At 40.9% G+C, this 13339-nt stretch overlaps 1 protein-coding gene across 19 annotated transcripts in view; it reads right to left on the bottom strand.

Annotated features, from left to right (window-relative positions):
- Positions 1 to 1123: 1123 nt before the first annotated feature.
- PPIP5K1 (diphosphoinositol pentakisphosphate kinase 1) overlaps positions 1124 to 13339 on the bottom strand; it is a 41429-nt gene continuing 29213 nt past the window's right edge. For all 19 annotated transcript variants that reach the window (XM_081548337.1, XM_081548354.1, XM_081548338.1 and 16 more), the window contains 3 exons: positions 12410 to 12547; positions 5696 to 5809; positions 1124 to 3135 (listed from right to left, as the gene is read on the bottom strand). In XM_081548337.1, the coding sequence (XP_081404463.1) occupies positions 2156 to 3135; positions 5696 to 5809; positions 12410 to 12547 (1232 nt within the window). In that variant the 3' untranslated portion in view covers positions 1124 to 2155. The remainder of the gene's footprint in view (positions 3136 to 5695; positions 5810 to 12409; positions 12548 to 13339) is intronic.

Here is a 13339-nt window from a genome sequence, read left to right as displayed (position 1 = left end):
GCCTCTCTGCTTCTACCAGTGTTGTCATTTATCTCGGTGCCTTTGATGACTGCAGGCAGTTCCAAGACCCAGCAGGCCTAAGAATACAGGGTGGGTGAAGGGCGAAAAAGTTACGGGAAGCCAGCATAACTTCTAAAAACAGGTGAGAGTGCCCAAGGATGGGGAATAGGAACTGAGCATAGGGACACACGTTTGGTTTGGGGAAGGAGAGAGAAGCCGGAGGGGGTGGGGGCAGTGTCTCTGAAGAAGGGGAACTACGTACCATTGGGTCAAGAGCTTAGGGCCGAATAACCAGCGTCAGATACCTTGCACAAAGTGAAGTGGAGCCGCTCAGTCACGTCCAACTCTGTGACTCTGTGGACTGTAGCCTACCAGGCTCCTCCGTCCATGGGATTCTCCAGGCAAGAATACTGGAGTGGGTTGCCATTTCCTTCTCCAGGGGATCTTCCTGACCCAGGGATCAAACCCAGGTCTCCCACATTGCAGGCAGATGCTTTACCCTCTGAGCCACCAGGGAAGCCCGAGAACCTTGCACAGGAGAACATCAAAGAGGCAAGGAGTTGAGAGGGCTCTATGAGATCCAGAGCCTATCGAGATTGTAAACAGCTTTCACCTGTGCAGTCAGGATTTCCAGCAAGTAAACTGTTGGATTTTCCCCTGAAGTGAAACCCTTTATAGTCCTGGGTATGTCAGGAGAGGCCACGTTATAAGTGTGAATACATGGGGAGAGGGATATTCCAGCCTTCCTGGTGTTCCCGGCTCTCCCAGTGTAAGGACGTCAAGGGGGTAAATAAAGAGCATAACCTGATCAACTCCTGATACTCCCAAGCATCAGAGTTAAAACGAGAATGATTCCAACAATCTGGTGAGAAGGCATTGTACCTTCGGTGCTTCACAGAGATAGAACCTCTCTTCCTGGTAACACAACTTATTTAAGAAATTTTGGGATGGTGGGCTGGCAGCCATAAGGACTTCCTGGGATGCCTGATCTCCATATTTTTATAGCCCATTCCTGCTCAACCACAATGGCTTCTGACTGGTTCAGATTAATTCAATCAACAGACATGCTTGATCTATATTCATAATCATTCTTGAATTCACAAGGACATCATTACCACCACTATGATTCTTATTATTTTTTATTTATTGAGCACTCATAATGTTCCAGCCCTCCCCTCTAACCTCTCCTACTCATCTCCATTCCCAACCCCAGGTCTTTGGGAAAAGCTTCATAATCACACCTGGCCCTAAAGACATAATGATATAAGGACAAATCTCTTGGGGACCCTGGAGTATTTGGTCTTTGGCCAGTCTGTCCCTGGCGTGACTACAGAAATATATATATATATATATAATCTTTGCTCATGTCTGTACAATATTGATCTCTGCTGATTGCTTAAAATAGAACCTGATTTTCTCTACTACAACATCTCCTAAGCCATACAGCCTCTCCACAAAACGAGGCCCAGCTTTACAGATTAGCCAAGAATCCCACAGCATTTTAAGTAGGTTACTCTGAAATTTTCACAGCAATCTAATAACCTGTTTTTCCCTAGAGCTACTGCCCAGAGGAACAGGACTAGGGCCGAGAGGGCGCTTGGGGATGATAAGGAAACACCCATAAGCCCAATCTAAAAATTAGTGGTCATGATGGATGTTTGCTGGGGAAAAGAGCTCTTTTTCCCAGACGTTTCAGACAGCCATCCTGGGCCCACCTGAGGATGCTAACAAAGACAAGTGTCCCCCAAATGCACATATGGTCTAAGGGTACCTTGAAAAGTTGTGAATACTTCCCAGAAAAGTGGAGACCTTGGAGTCCCTTTTGCACCCGTAGATGGTATCTTCAGCAGTTAAGTGGTATTTCCTTTACCAGTCTTGGATTTCCTGGGATGATCAGAGACTGTTAGGTAATGATAGACCCGTCTAACCCTTGAAGGAAATCGTATTCAAGTCTGATGGCTGGGTGAGAAGTCAATGGCTGCTTTGTACATGAAATTGGCTCCTCCCCAAGCCCAGCCCTGGCACAGATGTGCTTCAATGCCAAGAGGACTGCTTCCTCAGACATCTCTGGTGAGATTCAAGGCCTTAATGCTGGCAGGTGAGTTAGGCAACAGAACAAGTTGCTAGCTCAGATGGCTGGTATAGTGTAACACCGCTAATGAGAAAATGATGAATCACATGTTGCTGGTGGAAGGGGGGCGTTCTGGTCAGGGGCTAGAGACTGGCTCTGAGGGCTTGCATTGCCAGGTGGATACTGGACTTGGGGAACTTCCTCTCCAGACAGCTGGCCAATCAGCTCAGGGACCACATAGGACTGCTGCTGATTCACCCACTCTGAGACCTCCTGGGCCTGCAGAGCACCCTCCCCAGGGAACTCTAGGGGCGGGTTATCAACCTCAGGGGTGTCCCAAGACAACAAATTGATTGCAGAAGCCTCTTGGGCTAGCCTGCCAATGTCCACAGAGAATTCCTGGCATGATTGGCTGAGATCCTCAGGGATCTCTTGAGTGGGCTTGCCAACTTCCCCAAGGATTTCCTGGGCCAGACCACCAACCCCTACAGGGAACCCCTGGACCAGCCTGCCAATCTCTACAGGGACCCCCTGGCATGGCTGGTTGACCTCCTCAGAGTTCTCCTGGCAAAGTTGGCAAGCTTCCTTGGAGACTTTCTGGTACAGCTGGCTGGCATCCTGGCATGGTTGGCTGATCTGAGGGACCCCCTGGCATGTCTGGTTAACATCGTCGTGGTTCTCCTCGCATGGCTGGTGGATGTCAGAGACCTGCTGGCATGGCTGGCTGACCTCTTCAGGGATGTCCTGGCATGGCTGGCTGCTGTCAGGGACCTCCTGACATGGCTGGCTGACTTCCTCAGCAACCTCCTGGCATGGTTGGTTGGTTTCCACAGGTGGATCCTGTGGAGACTGGTTTTGTTCAAAAGGCTCTTGCTGCCCTTCTAAAGGGGGCTCTCCTGTGCCACTCCCAGGGGCCTCCTGGAGCAGCCCGAGGCCTTGGTATTCTTCAGTCATGTGTGAGCTTAGGGAGGGCTGATCACTGAAGCCAAAAGCGCAGTTACCATCCACTGCAGTAGGGGAAGACGGACCAGCACTGGACACAGTGCTGGAAGGGCCACTGCTGTCTGCAAAGCAAAGCCGGGAGACCAAGTCAGATAAGCTGAAAGCACAGGCTCTACTCTGTGTCTGTAGCTCAATTTCCAGAACAGAGGATCTTTATTACTCATGTCTTGGGGAATGAGGGTCTGAATTCTTCCTAAGTTATGCAGAGACTCCTAAGTCAACCTAGCCCAGGAACTGTTGCTATGGCCTAGTGTGTACTACTGGAGTAACACTAAGGGTCATCTAAGATTTCAGAGTGAGTACTGAGGCCCACTTCATCCAGTTCTTTCATAAATGTACACCCATTCCAACTCCAAATTCCCATGGTCCCTCATTCTTACTTTGGAAGCACATGAACACTTCATATCAGTGGTTCATAACTAGGGTTACATACCAAAATTATGGGAAATTTTTTTAAAAATACATATTTCCAGGTTCTATCTTCAGAAATCCTAATTCTGTAGATTTAGAGTAAAGGTGTGGGATGTTAAAACACTCCCAGTTAAATCTGACATACATCTTTTGTTAAGAATTATTTCTTTAAAGTTTATTTCTGGGGCAGATATAATCATTGTTTACTACCCAAGGAACAAGTAAGCAGGAAAATGTAGAAAAACTTTGTGAATCAGAGCAGTAGGAAGGAAAGTGATTTACTCAAAGATGGAAGACTGCCACAGAACAGCAGCAGTTCTTAATTAACCTTTCTGGAGGTCACTGACCCCTTTGAAATTCTAATGAAAGTCATGGACTATCTTCCCAGAAAAATGTGCATATGAATATCCTCACTAATGTTTACATATAATTCCTAGAGTTGGTAGACTTTACCCTGAAATCCATCCATAGATCCAGGGTTAGGACCCTCTAAGTTTTGGGACACACAGTGTTCCAGGTTTATGGATATTATATACATGTAAAATATAAAAACAAATTTCCTAGATTCTGACAGTAGTAAAATGAAAGACTTAAGTCTTTAATTACACTGTGGAACAACTCCTACCCCAACCTCTACTTCTTCATTGATCCTTACAGGGAACTAATTTACCTTTCCCTTTGTAAATATTATATTTATTGATGGTACTGTAGCTTTATATTTAAACCACTCTAATATCAATAATGATAGATTTTGGAAATAAAGGATGCCTGAATATATTGTCATCAGGAGAACTGGGAGAGTTGGTAAGCCTGAGTCTGAAAACTCAATGATTCATTAGTCATTGAGTTTAAGGAATGCCAGCTATCTCTTTTCCGTAAAGGATCATAAGAGGTATGCTTCAAGCAGAAAAAGGAAGGTGGTTTGGGGTCAACAAGGCCTATTTAGGGCAGACAGACCCCAAAGAAAATGTTTATAAGTGAACTACACATCTGATACTGAGATTTTAAAAAAAGAAAAAAGATGTAAGCTGAGTTCACCCAAAGTTGATGAAGTAGTAGCCTTAATATTCAGCTAGTAGTTTGATTCAGACAAATCAAAGAATTTGGACAGAAAACAGAAGTTGAAGAAAGGTAAGATTTCTAGGGCACAAAACCTATAAACACTACTAGACAGAGAAAAAGGCTCAATGGCAAGGTGAGTGTAGAATAATCTGAAATTCAGGGGAAAAATTCTTGGTGTCAGGAAGGAAAGCATCTTCTGCATAAAGGGTGTCAGAAGTGTAAAATTCTACAAGTTTACCCCAATGCTAAAATATGAATCTTTGCTTCAGTTCTATCCAAGTAAAATAATAAAAGCCATGTTTGATTTTAGATAGTCCCTGGAGGATTCTTCCACTGCCAGTGTCTCTGCCCCTAATCCCCCAGAGATCATCACTGGTCTCTCTCCCTACCTACAATTACCCTAAGAATTCCTTGTGGTTCCACTGTTCACCCTGTTGCCAAGGATAAATAGTGATAGGCTGAGATTATAAAGAAGAGATGGGGAAAAGCAGCACCTGAACTTGAACTAACAAATGAGAACAGACAACTGGAAAGGAGGGACATGTAGAAAGTAGCAGCTGATTCTAGTTTCTTTCTCCCAGCTTTTCTATATATCCAGGGTCCCTCCCAAGTCACTTTTACTTGAGAAGGCTGTGGACAACCAAATAGGGATCCAAGGAGAACGCAGCCTTCATCTTTTCTTCCCCAAAGGACCTCCTCGGCCACTATCATTTAGGAGCCCCTCCAGTGAGATAAACAATCCACCTGCAATGCACGAGACCTGGGTTCAACTCCTGGGTTGGGAAGATCTCCTGGAGAAGGGAAATGGCTACCCACCCCAGTATTCTTCACTGGAGAATTCCACAGGCAGAGGAGCCTGGCAGGCTACAGTCCATAGGTTGCAAAGAGTCAGACATGACTGAGCAACTAACACTTTCACTTTCTTCCCAGTAAGATAGAGGGGATGTGGAGGACAGAGGTGATGGACGAGAGAGAGGAAACAGATATACCTTTCATCTTGGAAGCAGCAAGTGTGACTGTCTTCTTGCCTGGTTATCCTGGTCTTTCAGCCCTCATCTCTGTTTCCCTCCTGGGATGAGTCTCTCCAATCCCTCCACTCCCCCCATACCCTCTCGGCCTTGCCTAGGCAGTTCCAAGAGAATTACTTACACCAAGGGGGCTTTTCAGAGCGCTGCTGGAGTTGTAGGGTAGGTGAATGAAGAGTGCGAGGTGGAGAAAACGGGCTGTCAGAGGCTTGGTTGCTGTGCATAGAGTCAAAGAGGGCTGGACAGGTGAGGGAGAGAGAGGGAAGGAAAAAAAAAGCCCATGAAGAAGAATTCAACAGCCACAGGTTCTAAATATAAGTCAAATCCGACTTACACTTCCTCAGGCTGAGAAGTAGCATGTCCTAGGGACCCTTCATACAAACCATTTTTAATATTTTAAACTGCATGTTATGAATATTTTCAAATATATTTAAAAAAAATACTTGAAAGACTAGTACAGCCAATACCTATATATTTATCTTCTTTATTTAACATGTTAACATTTTGCCATATTTGTTTCATCTATTTCTTCATGCTCAAGTTTTCTAAAATAAATGACAAACATTATGAAACATTTCACCTCTAAATACTTCAATATTCATTTCTAAAGTATAAGACATTTTTCCTATATAGCCATACACCAGATAAACTTAAAAAATACCCTAATATCATCTAAATACCCAATCCATATTCAAATTTCTCCCAATTGTTCCCAAAATGTCTTTCATAGTAAGATCCAAACATGAACCATGCCTTCCATTTTATTATGTCTTCAAAGCCTCTTTCAATCTAGAATACAGCTTCCCCATATTTATTTTTTTCATAGTGACTTTTTGAAAAGAACAGGCCAGCTGTCTCATAGAATGTCACATTCCACTCTCTGGATTTGTCTGATTGCTTCCTCATAGAATCATTTAACTTGTTTCACTATCCCTATAAACTGGAAGTCAGATATAAAAGGCTGGATTCAATGATTCAAGTGTTTTTCTTTTCTGTAGTATAGAAATGAATGCTAACATTTTAAATGTATTTTTAGGTTTTGATAGTTTTTTAAAAATTGAAGCATAGTTCACTTATAATGTTGTATACAACAAAGGTATACAGCAAAGTGATTCAGTTATCAGAATATAAACATATGTTCTTTTTCAGATTTGTTTCGACTGGAAGTGGAAGTGGATATTTGCACTTCCATTGTGGATGTACTGTAATTCAATATTATAAGATATTGAATATAATTCCCTGTGCTATACAGTAGGTCCCTGTTGGTTATCTACTTCATAGATTGTAGTGTGTATACGGTAATACCAAATTTCTAATTTATCCCTCTTCTCCCTTTTTTCTTTGGTAACCATAAGTTTGTTTTCTACATCTATGAGTCTATCTCTGTTTTGTAAGTAAGTTCATCTGTATCATACTTTAGATTCCACATATAAGTGATATCATATGATATTTATCTTTGACTTATTTCACTTAGTACAATAATCTCTAGGTCCATCCAGGTTGCTGCAAATGGCATTATTTATCGTTTTTATGGCTGAGTAATATTCATATATATATATATATGCACACCACATCATCTTCATCCATTTATCTGATGAACATTTAGTTGCTTCCATATCTTGGCTACTGCAAATAGTGCTGCTATGAATCCTGGGGTGCGTGTATCTTTTCAAATTATGGTTTTCTCTGGATATATACCCCAAAGTGGGATTTCTGGATCATATAGTAGTTTTAGTCCTAGTTTCTTAAGGAGCCTCCATACTGTTCTCCACAGTGGCTGCACCAATTTGCATTTCTACCAACAGTGAAGGAGGGCTCCCTTCTCTCCACACTCTCCCCAGTATTTATTATTTGTCGACTTTGAAGATTGGTACTCTGACATTGCAGGCAGATTCTTTACCTTCTGAGCCACCAGGGAAGCCCCTTGGCAAGAATACTTAAAGAATATTCTTGAATATGTCCATCACATTGGAGGCACATAATGTCTCATTATCCCACTAAGTTACAACCAAGTTTGCGTGCACGCATGCTCAGTCATGTCCAACTCTTTGCAACCCCATGGACTGTAGCCTGCCAGGCTCCTCTGTCCATGGGGCTCTCCAAGGCAAGAATACTGGAGTGGGTTGCCATTTCCTACTCCAGGGGATCTCCCCAAACCAGGAGTCAAAACAGCGTCTCCTGTATCTCCTGAAATCGGTAGGTGGATTCTTTGCCACTGGGAGGCTAAGTTTACTAATGAGGTTCAAGTAGGGCTCACAAGATCTCACCATTGAAAAGGTTTCCCCTTCTGATTATAGATGATCCTTTGGTACTGTGGAACCTGATAGATATTTCTTTGTGTTAGTATCCACTGATGATCCTTAATTATTTTATTAGGAGTGTCAAGTGGTGATTTCCTAACTCTATTAGCTGGCATATTTTCTGTAAAGAAGAACTTTCTCTCTTCAACTGGGGCCATTTGATTACATTAAAACTGCAGTTCTTATTGAACAGGTAGGATAAGGGTTTATTTCCCTCTAGTTAGTTTTCAGAAGAAAGAGTTGGTAAAAAGTATTCACCAATAGTGGCAGATGATTATTATTTTTGTTCTCTTTCTTGTAAGATTCATTATGATGAGCTTGTGGATGTTCACATGTTTAGTGTACTTTAATCGATTACGGTAAATTATTCTTTTTAATGCTAAAATAATGCAGTTCTGGTCAGTGGGAGCCTCTTCAGGCTTGAGTGCTTCCTTATTTTTGTTACAGCTTGCCTCAGGATCACCTTGAGCTTTCCGTGCCCTAGATAATGCATCCTCAATAAAACTGGTTCTTGGTGAAAGTGAAAAAACTTAAGATATTTCATTGGTTTGTGATCCCTCAAATGGTGACATTACATTAACAGATATAAAGTAATCTGCAGTATTAAAATTTCATGTGGTGGGGAGTGATTGGAGGGAAAAAGTCTAAAAATACTCTATAGGATAGGATGTGATTAAAAAAAAAAAAGTTAAAAAACATGGACCTAGACCAAGAATACCACCACGGAATCCTGGTTGCTTTTAGTGGGGGATGATATGTGGAAACCAAAATCTAGGTGCTAAGGGAGCTCACTGATACTGTTTGTAATGCATTAAGTTATAAAAAGCATTAAAAAACAGAATTTATATTGATATTATCAATTCAAATTTAATATTACAGTACTTAAAAAATATTTTTGAATTTTTACTTGTATCTTAGTTATCTTACTTTGAAAATTCTTATTCCTAATAGGAACATAATTACTTATTTGCATTACTCTATTATATGTGTGTGTGTGCATATGACATATGTTACATAATAGTATCAACCTCACTATTAACAAAACACTGGATGAGGATTATAATTATTTTATAATCCTCATTTTTTTTCCACTAAAGGATTTATAGTCAAAGCACAGTACTTCAAACTTATTTGAAAAATGATTTTCCCTATGTGATTATATTACTATTTTGATATACAGTTAGGATAATTTCTTTCCTTTTTTTTCTTTTTCAATTTTAGGATTTGCTTCTTTTGATTTAGTCTTACATTCTGAAAATCATTTACAGGTTCATAAGTCAAAGGTTTATAAAAAGGCATAATCAGAGGAAGTTGCTTTTTCTTCATGCCTTCAGCTCCATTTCTGTTGCTCTCCAGCGGTAAACATTTCTATTAGTTTCTGGTATTTACTTTTAGAATTTCTTTTTGCATATATGTATGCTGCTGCTGCTGCTAAGTCGCTTCAGTCGTGTCAGACTCTGTGCAACCCCATAGACGGCATATATGTATATTTACCCTTTATTTCCCCTCCTTATAGAACAGGTAATGTACTATCAACACTCTTCTACACCTTTTTTTTTAAGTTAACAATATATCCCGGAGATTACTTCATATCAAGACACATATACCCCCCCAAAAAACACACCTTCCTCACTAGTTTTAACAGAGGCACAACACTCATTTGAGTGGTCATGCCACTGTTTTTTCAACCATTCTTGTACTGAAGAACCTTTGGGTTGTTTCCAAAAATAATAATAAACAGTGTAAATAATGTCCCAATAACTCTATACAAATGTTATTTCAACTTTGTGAACAATACCTTCAGAATAAATTCCAAAAATTGTATTATTAGAAAAGGAAGTAACTGTATCTGTGATTCTCTGAGATGTTACAAAATCTACCTTCACAGGGGTTGCACCATTTTGCACTCCCAGCAACAATGTATGGAACTGCCTCTCTTGTGACAGACTTGTCAAGAGAATGTGTCATTAAACTTTCGGATTTTTTTTCCAAATTAATAGGTGAGATATGATATCTCAGTGTAGTTTTAGTTTGCACATTTCTTATGACCGAGGTTAAGCATTATTTCATAAATGTAATGGCCACTTGCATCTCCTTCTTTGTAAACTGTCCTTTAAAAAAATCACACGTTTGGTCTTTTCCTTCTAACATGTAAGAGTTCTCTGTATTTTAGGATGATTAAGCCTGAACGTGATATAAATTGCAGAAAAAAAATTTTGCTTATGATGCTGCTACTGGCTTGCAACATTTAAAAAAATGTTTATATGACTTAAACATCATAAGTTTATATGACATCAGTCTTTTCCTATTGTTTCCAAATTTTGAGTCAGAATTAAGCTCTCCTTATTTTCCAGTGATAAAGGAATATACCACCATCACTCCTGCTTACTTTTAGTACTTGCATGATTTATTTATTTTTATTGAAGTGAAGGCCACATAACATAAAGGTAACATCTTAAAGTATATAATTCTGTGGCCTTTAGCACATCTACAATGTGCAATTGCTACCTCTATCTCGTTCCAAAACATTTTCATCACAGCCCCCACCCCACAAAAGAAAAGAAAACCCGTATCTATTAAGAAGTCACTCCCCGTTCTACCCTACCTTCAATCCCTGGAAACCACCAATTGGCTCTCTGTCTCTGTTCTGCATCTTTCAAATAAATGGAATCACACAACATGTGACTTTTTCTGTCTGGTTTCCTTCAGTTGGCATGTTTTTGAGGTTAATCCATATGGCAACATGTATCAGTACTTCACTCCTTTTATAGTTCAGTGCTATGAGATGATAGGCATATACCACATTTTGTTTACCCATTCATGTACACTTCAGTTGTTTCCACCTTTTGACTATTATGAATAGTGTCACCATGAACCTTTGTGTGTAAACGTTTGTTACAGTACCTGTTTTCAGTTCTTTTGAATGTGGGAGGAGAACTTCTGAGTCAAACAGTAATTCTATATTTAGGTTTTTGAGGAACTGTGAAACTGTTTTCCACAGAGGCTGCACCCTTTTACATTTTCACCAGCAATGTACAAAAATTCTAATTTGTTCATGCCATTACCAAAACTTATTTTCTGCTTGCTTTTTCTCTATTTCTCTCCTTTTTAAAATTATAGCCATCCTAGTGGGTGTGACTTTGATCTGTATATCCCTAATGATTACTGAGGGTGAGCAGTATTTCATGTGTTTCTTGGCTATTTGTATATCTTCTCTGAAGAAGTGTCTACTCAAGTCCTTTCCTCACTTTTAAGATGGGTTGTTTTTCTTTTTAATTAACTAATTTTTGGCTGTGTTGGGTCTTTGTTGCTGCACAGGCTTTCCTCTAGTTGCGGTGAGTTGGGGTTATCCTCCATCGAGGTATGCAGGCTTCTCATTGTGGTGACTTCTCTGGTTGTGGAGCATGGGCTCTAGAGCATGGGTTCAGTAGCTGCGGTGCATGGGCTTCATTGCTCCGCAGCACGTGGAATCTTCCCGGACCAAGGACTGAACCTGTGTCCCCTACTTTGGCAGCTAGATTCTTATCTACTGTGCCACCAGGGAAGTCTCTGCTTGTCTTTTTGTTGTTGAAGTGTGTTATATTCTGGATCTTTATCAGATATATGATTTGCAAATATTTTCTCCCTTTCTATAGGCTGTCTTTTCACTTCCTTTTTTTTCCCCATTTTTATTTACTTATTATTTTTGGCTGTGGTGGGTCTTCATTGCTACATGCAAGCTTTCTCTAGTTGCAGTGAGCAGGGGTTATACTCTAGTTGCAGTGCATGGGCTTCCCATTGCAGTGGCTTCTCTTGTTGCAGAGCACAGGCTCTAGAGTGTGTGGGCTCAGTAGTTGTGGCCCATGGGCTTAGTTGCCCCAAGACACTTGGGATCTTCCCAGACCAAGGATTGAACCTGTGTCCCCTGCATTGGCAGGAGGATTCTTAACCACCGAACCAACAGAGAAGTTTGCATGGTTTAATTTTTACTTGCAGATCTCTGATCCCTATGGAGTTTATCCTAGTATATAACATGGAGTATGGATTCAGTTTTAATTTTTGTCAAATGACTATTCAATTGTCCCAACTCCATTTCTTAAATTCTATTATTTCCCCTAGTATTTTGAAATGCTAACTTCAGCTATTTCTGGATTTACTGTTTTGTTTGCTTGGTCTCTGTCCATTCATGTACCAACACTATGCTGTTTTCACTATAGAAGTTTTATAAAATGTTTTAAAATAAGTAGGGCCAACATGCCATCATTGCTCTTCTTTTCAAGATTTCCTTGGCTATTCTTATTTGTTTGTTTTATGAGCACGTCACAGTCAGTTTGTCTGACTTTAGAAAAACAGTAGTATTTTTATTGAGATCACATTAAATTTATAAATTAACTTTGGAAGGAGTGATAGTTCTATGCTTTTGAGTTGACCTATGCAATTAAACATTTTTTCAAGTCTACTTTTTTGGAGTGCCTATCTTTTTAACTTACCACTCAAGCTCTGGGGAGAATGGGTGTGGGGGCAGAGGTAGTGGTACAAGATAAGAGGATTATCTGTACCTGCAGATGCCTGTGCTTGGGCCTCAGTGTGGCGCTGGCAGACTCTACTTAAGAATTCACTCACTTGACGCAAGGAAAGGGCATTATGCAGTGTTTCCAGGGGGTATATAGTAGGCACCATGGAGCACCCTTCAAATCCTGTTAGGAAAGAGATGGGCAAAGTCAGTGTTATTCCTGCTGGATATACTCCGACTGGCCAAGGAAGCATGGAGAGTCCCTGAGAACCATCAGGAGTGTCTGTGGTTTTTGGAGTGTGGGATATCCAAGATTCTTGGGAGAGGGAATTCTAGAGCCCCTACAGGAGTCTATTTCTGTCATCTCCAGATTTCCTAAAAATTTCCCAACTAAGGCCCCTGGGTGAGTGAAATCACCTCTCACCCTACCTATGGAAAGCCTGTAATGTCCCATGGAAAAATCAACACAATCCCAATAAGGTAAGCACCCATACTCTTCTTATACTTTCGGGGGCGGAGGGGGATGTGGATGGGGAATAGAACAAAGGTCCAGAGGGAAGGGGTGCAATTGTAAGTCTAAATGAGAGGTAGGGAGCCATGGAGCTGGGAAGAAACAGCAGATTTCAGGGATCACATACTAGAGAACCAGATTAAAGAGGAGGGTTTGGGATCTGAGGAGGGGTTCATGCAAATTTAGGATGTGGGTAGAAAGGCTAGGATATTTGGAAGCTGGAGGGCATGCAATACACGTGAAGCTCAGCTCAGGAAAACCACATGCATGAACAGGTTGGGGGATGGAAGTTCTTTCTTGGTTATTTCCATCACATCAAAGCTTCTTTCCTCTGCTCTCACTGCAGACCCCAGACTTGCTAGGATTTCTCTATTCCTTCAGGTAAATGAGGCAAACCCCCTAGAAAAAAGAATAAATACTGATTCTCTGCTCTGAACCCAACAATTCCAATGTAGATCTACATTG

This window comes from Giraffa tippelskirchi, chromosome 12 (genome assembly GCF_054371585.1).
Source record: "Giraffa tippelskirchi isolate mGirTip1 chromosome 12, T2T-mGirTip1v1.2.pri, whole genome shotgun sequence".
Lineage (NCBI taxonomy): Eukaryota > Metazoa > Chordata > Mammalia > Artiodactyla > Giraffidae > Giraffa > Giraffa tippelskirchi.
This window is presented reverse-complemented; position numbering and strand designations above follow the sequence as displayed.